The 12,000-nt window shown below is 40.2% G+C and overlaps 1 protein-coding gene across 5 annotated transcripts in view; it reads left to right on the top strand.

Moving 5' to 3' along the window:
* The window catches only part of FBLN2 (fibulin 2), a 101,352-nt gene that overhangs the window by 62,494 nt on the left and 26,858 nt on the right, over positions 1–12,000 (top strand). For all 5 annotated transcript variants that reach the window (XM_085516542.1, XM_085516543.1, XM_085516541.1 and 2 more), the window contains one exon: positions 11,754–11,865. In XM_085516542.1, coding sequence (XP_085372668.1) covers positions 11,754–11,865 — 112 coding nt within the window. The remainder of the gene's footprint in view (positions 1–11,753; positions 11,866–12,000) is intronic.

Raw genomic sequence — 12,000 nt, 5'->3', positions numbered from 1 at the left:
GATACTCTGTAGTGTTGTATTTGGCTTTTAAGCTTTATTTCACATCCATTTGAGACTGCAGACACAGCATATAAAGGTGTAATTGGCAAATGCAAGGAAAAGCAGATTAGACCTCAGAGAGAAGTCATCATTTACAAGTGTCTGAGAAACCTGCTATTATGTGCAGAGCACTTCTTCTATGGGGTAGTTTGTAAAAGAGCTATTTTTTGCTGAGTACCTTCATGTACATAACTAACAAAATAAATCAGGTTGTCAGCTACAGAATTAAAAATCTGCGTTATAGTGCTTCACACAGAATGATGTCAGTGTGTATAAATAGTACAGCCAGTGTGCCTAGACAGCATATGAGAACTCAGCACTAAGATGTTTCTCTTCTTGTCCTGGTTCTATTAAAAGAATGGGAGGGGGTGAGTTTATCTTTCATTCGTCTTCTGGTGCTCTGACCTTGTTTAGAGAATCTGTTTTGCAGGAAGTGTATTGATGCAGGAACTAAAAGCACTGAAGAAAATACCTGCTTAGTGCTTTTTGGTCTCTGTGCGGGTTATAAATACATCCCTTTGATTCCAAGGGTGGTAATGCAGCTGGATGACTGAAGCACAGTCAAGGTGGTAACCACACACTTGAGACCAAGCTCAGGCTGCGGAGCCACCATTAGAGTGAAGGCAGACTATATAACTTGCTTTTAATGATGTCAGTGGTTACCGTGATCACGCTTGTAGCTCCTCAGCATATAAGAAGCTTTGTATGAAGTAATTACTGGGATTACATGAAGATATTACTTATGTTTTATTGGGCTGTGAGTATATTTTTCCTTCATCCAGAAAAAATGGGCTTCTAAGTGAAGATGTAAGGATTGTACTCATTTTCCTTAGAAATTATTTGGCCACCGAGAACTCTAGAGAAGTGAGAGAAAGCCTTTTATTTTAAACACGTGCAAACACCACAAAGCTTGACTCTGCATCAACATCATGCAGCCTGAGACTATAAATGAGCTTTGTCTCCTTTGGATCTATTGGCTAACTCAGCTAATGGAGCACAGTTGTTAAGCTAACAAGCACCAGAATTCATTGAATATTATAAGGGATCCATATCTTCCTCAGCATTGTGCTTGTCTATGTGGACTTGTCTGATTTGGTGGTGCTCCACGATCTCTCAGCCACAAGGAGCCTGATGTTTCAACCTCTTGGATCCCAGTTTCTTGGGTTATGACTCAGCAAGTTATTTTCCATTTGCAACTATGTCCAGATTTTTCTGGCTTTCAGTTTACAGACACTTAGTTCCTTTCTTACATGTTCCCCTAGGAGGTTTCTATCACCACTAAGTGCTTTGTATAGATTGCATAGCCAACAGCCTCTGGTACAGAACTAAGACTGTACACCTACTGCTACCTATTAGTAGGCTGAATCAAGCAAGAAACACGGACAATAGTTTTCAAAATTGAACCATCCTAATGTTATCATTCAGTTGTAATTTCATCTTTGAACAGACCATTAAGACTACTCCCCTGCTCTGATTTTGAGCTACTTCTGTTCTCCATTATCTCCTCCCTTATCTAGCATGTGTTTTGTCAGCCTGTACTATTGCTGTCTGTACACAGATGTTGCTTTCTCAGCTTTGGTTTGAATATTAGAAAGGAAAGAAAATGAACACTTGACTCGTTACTTCTGTGTGTACAAGTAACAGACCCTGTAGTTTGGAAATGTATAGATGAAGCAGTATGTGAAATTCTGCCTTTTTATTAATACTCTCTTTTTCTCTCTGTTCTGGATGTCTCTTACAATAACTATAAAGAGTGTTTGTGGGAGAGATGAGGAGACTCCTCCACCCTTCATTAGAATTAGAATGTTCCAAAACACATTTAAATCACAGAGCTCTTCACAAGTCAGTCCCATTTCTCTCTCTTCATCTCTGGTTCCAAAGTAAAGTATGTTCTGGAATGTAAATTCCTTTAAAATTGGCTGCAGTCCATAGTTTCCAAGTAGGAAGTGTAGCCAGAGTCCATTGCAGGAGATGGAGTTCCAGCTGAGAGTTAACTTGCAGCCATCTCAGGTGCTGTGTGCAGGGTGCTGAGCCTGCCCCAATACTGCTGCAGCACCCAGCCCTGCTTGGCTGGCCAGGATCTCAGCTCTGTACTGGCTGTGTGGCCAAGCTAGAGCCTTTCCAGCTGTGTTTGTGCTTGTTTAAATCGATGTGCATGTAAAATCTCCAGAAGGAAAAGCATTGCAACTATCTCTACAGCTCACAGAATACATAAAATGCTGAGTCTGCTGAAGAAATAGTTTCTGGAGGGACAGATAGAAGCTGTCAGCTAATGAAATGCTAATCAATTCTCAGTATTCTTATGATTATTTCATGCTTTGAAGGAGACAGATGTTAACTTGTTGGATGTTCCCTGTAGGAAGCACTGTCATACTTGTTCCCACTGTGCCTTGTACAGGACTTGAGTCAGCAAAGGGCTTCATTCACCATGTGGATAAGCTGCATCAGTGCTACAGAACTAAGGACTTGATATAAAATAGGCATGACTATAGTTGTGCTGCATATTCAAGGGCATTGTGCTCTCCTTTTAATAAAGATCGGATATGTCCTGTAGGCTGCCATGGGTGCTGGTCAAAACCCTATAGAGTTAAGTGAAAACATCCACCTTTGCCACAGCTTGCAGCAATAGTGACCTTATTTCAAGGTGATTTCATGAGCAGTTCATGAGCACAACTTGCACATTTTAATAAGCAAAATGGAGGTGAAACAAAAAATGTGAGTTTTGTGTGTGATCTGAGAGGCATTACCTTTTGACTAGAGGGACTTAAACTGTCTGTGTCACTGCATTTCTTTTGGTATGTAGTGGCCAAAGGCTCCAGTGAGGACACACAGGTCTGCACCAGGGAGAGGAAGGAGGTCACTTAGGCTGGAGATGTTCAAAATGAGTCACTCAGTAACTCCTCTATAAATTCATAATAGCAATATCAAATAAGGTGCTTCATTTATAACTTGAAAACTCCATATCTTTAATGTCTAAAAATCTTGCTTCTGACTGTCTCTGGTTCTGACACGTATTGCACAGCAAAAGAGAAATTTCCCAATGCACTTCCTGCTGGAGGCTGCTGAATTCCCATGAAAGATTCCAAACATCATTATTCACCCATCCAAATTAATACTTCCTCCTCCATTTGTGGGGGATAAAAGGAAGTTTGTTATGTTGTTGACAAAAATATCCTGCTGAATTTCCATTGCAATAACCGCTCTGGCACAGAATGCTTCCTGGAGAATTTAAACCTCCTTGGGGTTAATGGATCAAGGCAGAACCGTGGGCCATCAGCTCTTCCAGCCCATCATTAATCCAGGAAATGCCCTGGGCTGCCATCATTATTGCTGAAATTCTTGCACAAACACTGATTGCAGAACTTCATAAAGAAAAGCCAAAGGAAATGAGGGAGCTCTTCAGAACACCATAAAATAAATAAACAATCGGATTTATAATTATAAACCTGACAAGGACTAGCAAGGAGTACAGCAGGATACCCAAATAAGGAAGGCTGGAGCCCTATGACTCTTCTTCTTAGTCTAAGGATCCCTATGCAGTAATTAGAAACTCAGTGGTTTCCTTACTTCTACGTTCTGAGTTTTTTGGTGAGCAATCCTCAGCCGTGTTCAAAGAGAGATGGAGGGGGGATGTGTTTCATGGGGAGCAGGCAGGTTCTTGAAGCATGTAATCACACTATTTCTAACCTTAGCAAGGTGTGCAAGGCTGCTTGGCTGGGCCTGCTGCATCTGCTGTTAATGTACTTTATTAGTACATTATAAGTTACTTTCAAAGTTGTATTGAAAAATGTAGCAGAGAAAATGAGCTGACACCAGCAGCTGGTGATGAGTCAGTGAATGCATCTCCCCGGTTTGTTTCAGTGTGGTTCTTAATAGAGATGAACATTCAATTCACAGTGAATGGCTTCAATGATAGACTTCATTTTTTTTTCCTTCTTCACTTGAGTTGGTTGTGAAGAGAGAAAATTTTGGCCTTGTTTCCACAAAATAACATTAAGAGTGCTTATGGTGAACAGTTTCTGCACAGGGTCTCCAACAATGCAGCTCAGTGTGTAGTCAGAGTCCATGCTTTACTGGTCAAAGCTGATAAAGCAGTGGTTATTTGCTTGGGATGTTGGTTTGCTTTCCAGAACACAACTACCTGATGGCTTACAACTGCATCACAAAAGATGAGTGCCTGTGGGTTTGGCCTGGTGTGACTCTTTGTAATGAGTTCCCTTGGACAATCTGTAACTAATGCACTTTCAGATGTGTTCTTTGTTACTTAATGCGGGAGTTGCAGCAGATTGAGTGATCCTACCCAATTTTCCCAAGTGCTCTGGCAGTCTGTCCCTGACTTCATCCCCTGATTACACCCCTTCATTTTAAATTTAAGCTGGTGGAAATGCTGGCTTTGAAGGGAGGAGCCTACCTAGCTACCAAAAGGAACATGCTTAGCCCCAGGATAAAATTCGCTATATAGGAATTGCAAGAATAATCAGGATCAGGCTTTCCATAGCTCCATCTCTTTTGAAGGCCAACAGACAGCACAGATACACTGTGCAATATCTGGGGAAAAAACGTTGAGGAGGTAAATACAGCCAAGGCTGTGCCGAAGGGCAAGATACATTATGACTCCTTTGAGTTATTGTAGTAGCTAATAGAAGGATGATTGCGTATGAGCTGCTGTACTTTAAGTTCAATGACAGAAGGACAGATCCAAATAAGTCAGATTTTTTAAAGGCAGAAAGAAATTGTTTTAAGTTTTTAACTGATGAGGAAAGGTTAAAGAATGCATTTAGCTGGCTTTTTTTGGGACCACTCCCCCCTTTCAACCTGGAGCTAATAAAGTGTGCTGTCATGGAAACTTTAAGGACCAAACATAGTCTAAATTATCTGACCTCTGGCACAGGTAATGCAAGTTTTGACTTACTGGGATTATCCAGAACTAAAGCCAGAGGGAATATAAGGTTGCTATTCATTCACACTTCGAACAAAATCTGCCAAACAATCCTGGCTGAGGTTATGTTGATGTATGTCTGTATTGTACAGCATGTAGTAAAATGAGAACATTCAGTTTGTTTTATCCAGTTTTTCATTGTGCCTTTGGGCAGACACAACTCTTCGTATTTTGCCAAGTAAGCCAGCATAAGGAATTTATGAAAAAAGAATAATGTTGGAAACAGAGCATTTTCAGATTGAAATGGAAAGCAGATGCCTCCCAGGGAGTGAAGGTGATATAACGGGAACATGAGTGGATGGTGGGAAGGATTTCTAAAGAGACACAGGTGACTGAAGAGGAAGTAGGAAAAGGCAGAAAAATGCTTTGCTGTATGAAGTTCAAAATGAAGGCAGGTTGCCGCAAGTGTGGCGAGCATCACTTGCATTGCTGTGGTGATGGCATGGCAAATTGAGCCCAGTAGGAATGGAAGAGGGTGTTGGAAAAGAGGAGGGAGGGATTAAGTACCAGACTGATGCCATGAGATATGTGTTGAACTCTTGGCTCAGCCTATATTTTTCTTGCAATTGGCTTTATTCATTATTTGCAGTGAGAGGAGCCTGAAAGCCTAATGAGCACAGGTGGGTTAAACCTCCTCCCCAGCAATGAGCTAATGGAGGGTTTGGTCATGGAAACGCTCAGGAGCAACTTTCATTTCAGTAAAATTTAGGGTCACTTTAAGGAGCCTGCAGTAACCTGCACAGAATGGCCCATATGCTAATGTATCTGGGAACGGGTCCTGAAGAAAGCTTAACCAGTCCTCATGATGTAAGTGATAGTTCAGCGTCAAGTGAAAGCAGCTGGATTTGGGGCTGTGTTATCACCCTTCCCTCCCTCCCCTATTTTTTGCCAAGATAAATGTTCTTCTCCACTTTACCTTTCCTCATTAAAACGTCTTCTTAGCTGTCTCAGATAAATCAAGAGAAGAACGTGTTGCATCGCACAACCAAATGGTGAAATTCAATGAGGGAATTTAATGAAGTCTCTCAAACTATTGATAAGATAAGAAATGACAACCTATTAGGAGGTGAAGTTTAGAGTACATTTCTTTATTTATTTAATCTTTAAATGAGGAAGAAGTTGGAGCAGATAAAAGTCCCACTGCAAACAGGTATTTTTCAGTATTTGAAAAGCTGCTTGAAGTTAATCATTGTTGTCTGAAGTTCTTTATTATTTGCTGTAATACATGGTCTTATGTTCTCAGAAAACTATTTGGTAAGGTAATACTATGCCTTATTTCTCCCATGCAAGCAAATAATTCTTGTGATATGTATGCATAGGTCTATAGATATCCTTTCCTTTAAAAGGGAAGATAGACATAAAGCTATAAAAATCGCTGCACTTTTCTCTTTTAATGTTAATAATGAAGAGGGAAGCAAGCCTTGAGCATTGGCTGGGCAGAAAAAGCAGCACTGTGCTTTGATTCCCTCCTCAGCCATGTGTGCTGGTGTAAAGGTGGTGGAAACCGCTCCTGTTGTGAGCTAATGATATTTCAGTTCTTTCTGCACTCATTTCTGGTTAGTGACAATGATTAGAGGCAATCTATCCCACCAGATGAGCTTTTACACCAAATAAGATGTTAATAAATGCTGGTGCTGTACTCCAGTGAATCAGGAGCCAGCCTTTGTGCCTTGCCACTTGGGGAGCCATGGATGTCACTGGACAGACCCACTGCCTGCACCCAGCAGCTGGGCTGTTCCCTTGGCCTGCTGCAGGTGATGCAGCTGGGGCTGGTTTATGCCCTCTTTGCACATGGGCAGTTTGTGCAGTTGCTTCTTTGACAGTACTTTTCAGCCTGAGAGCTGTGGCTGTCAGCTTCCCGTCTGGATGATCAATGAGGTCCTTCAAAATGAAGACGTGTTCTCATTGAGTGCCTTATTTTCTGGAAGGCTCTACATCAAAATTAATCCTTGTGCACAAACTGATTTCCTTATCTCATTTGTTTCTTGTTTGTTTTTGGATTACTTTTTTTGGGTGTTTTTCTTTTCTCCACAAAAACTAAGTACTGTAATTTTAAGGAATATTCTTTTCCTCTGCTATAGCATATGAACAGCATGCTTCATTATAAGAACAAGTGCTCAGCTCAGTTGTGATTGTTGCCTCTTTCACACATGAGTACCTGAGTCCAGCAATTAACAGCATAAATTAAAGCTAGCATTAGGGAGAGAGCTGCTTGGGGTCAGGGCCCACCATGTTGCTCAGCCCCTGAAATGCTGCTTGTCTCAGTGATTTGTGTTTCATTTGGAACGTGGTTCAGTGTCTTTATGTAATAGAAAACTTTATTTGTGAGCAACACTAGCACTGAACTTGAGCTGTGTCTTGGATCAAATGGATGTACCCAAGCCCCTGCAATATGTATGATTATCTGGGTCTCTCTGTTGACAAAAAATATTATCTAAGGCTCTTTAATGTGTTATGGTTCCTACAGTTGTTTTTAGTAGAGAGGGAAATCATTGCTTATTTTAAATGAATGAAATCTGGGTTATGTTAAAGCTGATAGCCAAAATGTAATGTGTGTACTGCTTTTGAGGGGAGAGATGGATGAACTGGTTGGTGTGATTGTGAGGAAAAGCTATGAAGGTTCATCTGCCATGGGGAAAAGCAGAAGACCTAAGGTTCATCTGCCTTGTGCTGACTATACAAAAAGGGCACCATTTTAAGTAGGGAAATGGTGAATAAGAATGTAGTAATAGCTCAGCCAGTGAGTCTATGCATTTCTGAAAGAATAGGTATCTGTGTGTCTGGAGTCACTCATTGGTGCAAATGTTCTGTGAAACCCAAGTGAGAATGGAAGAAATCAGAGGTGTTAAATTGTGTTAATGCTCTAAGTGGAAATTCAGGTGAAGCTGAAATCAATGAAACTTTGATTTAAGGTCAAAAAAGCTCTGGAGAAAAAAAAAAGCTGAAATATTCTCGTCCTGCTTGATCAGCCATACAGCTGGCTGATGTTTCACAGTTCATGGAGCATGGTTTGTTAATACCGGGGAATAAAATTTGGTGGGGTATGTCTCTTGAAAATCTCTTTACTATTCTAACAAATTTATGGTTCACCATGTGAGGAAAAAAATACCTTTAACTGTGTGTTTTCCTCAGTGTAATGTTTGAGCTTTGGTGAAACTTCTTTAAAAAGCACATATGCCAGATTTTTTTCTGAATTGAAGATGTGCTTCCTTGGAAGCAGCACAGAAAAGCTGTGTATGGAAAACCTTAATATGACCCCAAGTCAATAGGAAGCCATCCCACTTCTTATCAGGTTGGGGCCGGGGGCTGGGACAGCATGACGTTTTAAGGCACAGAGATGGATGAGTTAAAATTCTTTGGAGGGAGAAACGTTTCTGTAAATATTTGCATTAAATTATAAATGTCTCTAAAAGGCAATGCACAGTGTTTTGAGATTAGGCCAAAATGTGCTTTAGTCTCATATCTTTAAAGTGATGTAGAATGATAATTGCAGAAGATAAGTTAGAAAATTGAAAACGAGTGAGGAGACACGATGCCATGTTGCAGTGCGGCCTGAAATAAATTACTTTTTTTTTTTTCCAGTGAAGAAATTCATAAATAGTAAATTATCTGTTAAGGGGTATTTTCTTAAATGACTTGAAAATGCACACAGTATAGCAAACATTCAGAATTATGCTTTTCTCAGATGAATTTGCTTTGCATGAGAGATGTGAATCTACTTCTAAATCATGAAAGCCCCAAATAAATAAAGCTCCCATCGAACTTTTAGGTATAACTCTACCTAAAAGTTATAACTATAACTTATAAGTCTGTTATACATACAGCTGAGAGGTTCCAACCAGCGTTTGTGATCTTCAGTCTTGTGTGTGTATCTAGTTGTATATATTTGTTCTGACTACTGTACAATCAAAATCTCATAAATCCATGCTAATGACTGCAAGATCTATTATGAATCATTCGGTTTTTTAAATTCTTGATTGAGATGAAATGCAATAGCTTGTTCGTTTTATGATAACTGCATTCTAGATTTAATTATTCGCAAGATCATAACAAGAGGCAATATATTTTGTAAATATGACTGCTTAATAGTATGGCACTTCAATGAGGCAATCTGATATTGAATCTTTAGTGAGGAATGAGTAGCTCATTTTTATTTGAATTATAAATCAAGTAGAATACTGCAGTATTAGTAATTCTGCTGTGTTCTTAAACTAGCAACACTGTAGCTATGAATGTGTTTCAACACTTGGTAAAATTAATGTTGTTTCCTCCAGGGATTGAATTAAAACTGTGTTGAAAAACTGTTCTGTAGTAACATTTTGTAATTATCTGGTACCAGCTGTATTTTCTGCCTACTCTGAGTGCAGATACCATCCTTCTCATGTCATATAGCTCCTCGTACATGTAACACAGCTTTCAAGACTCTCAGAGACAGCATTGCTTTGGGTTGTCTCTCACCCTAAACCTTCTAGAAAACAAGGTAAAACTTAGAAAAATTTGAGGCACAGCCTCATTTCCCCCTCAAGAAGATTCAGGATCTGTGTACAGGAATTATTTTGTGCCTCCTCACTTCTCCTTGTAAGCACATGGAATGTCATGATGGGAGTTTGTGGGAACAAAAAAGCACTGTTTCTTCTTCCTGGAAGAACAACCCTGCCTCTTGTCCATTGTTCACACAGATAAGTACTTTTCTGGAGTTTCTGTTGGTTGATTTACTGCCAAAACATACTGAAGGGTTAGGCATTAGGTGGTACAATGTTTGCTGCTCCAGGCCATGAGACTACTGCTGTTCCATCCATTGGAGTTAGAGACAAACAGTTATTTTCCACAGACCATTTTCCTTTCTCATTGGAAACTGTAATTAAAAAATGCAAATATTTCTGTCCCAAACCCAAGAAGTTCAGATTGGGATCACTTACTGTCCCCATCTGCACACTAGTGGGCTCCTTGTTGGAAGGGAGATTCTTGGGCCCCACTGCTCAGCAGAAGCAGAGCACCAAGCAACAGCCATGCAGAGTCCCTCACCTCCACAGGCAGCTCAGGTTCAGCCCTGAGCTCCTCTCACCCTGTTCATCCTTGGTGCTGTGGCATAGGCATATAGCGAGACCATCCCAATGGGCTCCATCTGGCAACTGGAGTGCTCAGAGCTGTTAGGGCACAGCTAACTCCTAACTTACAAAGAAACAGTTTTTCATTGAGGAGGTTTCTATTATTTGCAGAAGTACCAGATTTCTTAAGGAGATAAAACTATGCATCATTTGAACCCCTTAATCTTGATATCCAGTGGCCAGTCTGTAGCAGGGGCATTTTTCCCCAAACCCTTGTAAGCAAAGAGGCCTGCTCTGCCACTGTAGGCAGAACTGATTTGGGAGAGATTTACTTAAAAAGAGGCTGAGGGATGACCTTGGAATTACACTGTTCTGCAGTGTGGGTTGCTGGGTGTTGGTCAGGGAGCAATGTGGATCTACACAAGGTCCATTGTGCCCACACATCTACATCTCAACTTCAGGCACAGCTTCAGGGTGCTTTTGTCTTGGTTCTTCTTCATGGTAACAATCCATGCCAGAGACAGGCCTGGGAGGGTTAATAGCATGCACAAAATGCTTCTTGTCTCTATATAAATGGATTTTAAAGGAATTAGAGCACTTTAGATGGAAGGGTGCAGGCAGTGCTCCAACTCGTCAGCACGATGCCACTGCCCATGAGTCTAAAGCACTGTCATTATTATGTGTGCTGACATGTATATCAATACTGTGAAATCACAGCCCTGAAGCATTTATAGCACGGCTCCTGTCTCTCTGAAAGGAATCACTTTACTGTATTCATACCCAACAGTGCATGACTGCTCCCAAAGTTTGGGATGTGGGAAATGGGGCCATGTGCTCTGGGTTGGAGATGGCCAAACAACATTTTTCAGTTTATTTTTTCAAATGCATCAGGGATTGACTTGTCTACAGGACAGTTATGTCTTCTGTTTATAACTCTGTCTTGTTTTTCCAATGCTACACTGAAAGACATGAGCAGGTGATCATTCTACCAAGGTACTGCTGGTATCAATGTTGTCTTTCTATCTATTTGTCTATCTATTTCTATTTGTCATGTTTCTGGGGCAGAGGGCTGGTGATTCCATATCTGCCACTAGTAGAATGAATCTACAAGGTATGATATATAGCTAAGTATTCCACCCACTACTAAAAATATCTCTTACAGTAGTAAGCGTACAATTCCAGCATGTTAAGAATTATGTTATGATAATGGCCATTGGCCAAGTTATTCTTCTGTAGTGAGGAGGGTTACACTGCTGTAAAACTGAAGATTAAAATCCATTCCAGTGAACTTTAGTGTAAATAATATTAATGATACACTTCCACGTAAAAATGAATGCAAGTTTCTATGTTAAATAGCTTGGATTTCTGTCTTCTGAGAACACAGCTGAGTACAGTTTGGCTTGAGCTTGGATACTCCGAGGTTGATTAAGGCCAAATTCAGTTGATTCAAATGGAGTCAGTGAGCAGACAGCCACTTGCTGAGAACTCTGTTTCCTTTCCTCACTAATATCATACAATTCTCTGATATTATATATATATATATATATATATATATATATATATATATATATATATATATATATATAAAAGAAATTATTTTGCATAGGATTAAATAAAATGTATACAAATCCTGACCAGTTGTTATTTAAAATATCTTCTCAAGTAAGAAAGCAGAGCCAAACGCGGTACATTCCACACCAAATGTTCGCTGTGTATGTTTTGTACAGGTTCTACAAAGGAACTGATTGAGAGCTGCTGTGGAGCTGGACAGCAGTGGGCTATAGACAACGGGGAGTGCACAGAAACTCCTATCAGTGGAGTGGATGGTGATATTTGCAGGTACGTAAGTCAAAAACAATCATATAATATGAATGTGGAGAGCAGCCCTTTAGAATAAATTAGATAGTGGTCCAGTTAATGGAATGTCCAACAGACTGGGAACTGGGAACTGTTTTATTTTGATGTAAGTTATTG

Source organism: Coturnix japonica, chromosome 15, assembly GCF_054131305.1.
Source record: "Coturnix japonica strain WE chromosome 15, WE-NBRP24, whole genome shotgun sequence".
NCBI lineage: Eukaryota > Metazoa > Chordata > Aves > Galliformes > Phasianidae > Coturnix > Coturnix japonica.
Note: the sequence above shows the minus strand (reverse complement) of the source record. Positions and strands in the feature narration are given on the sequence as shown.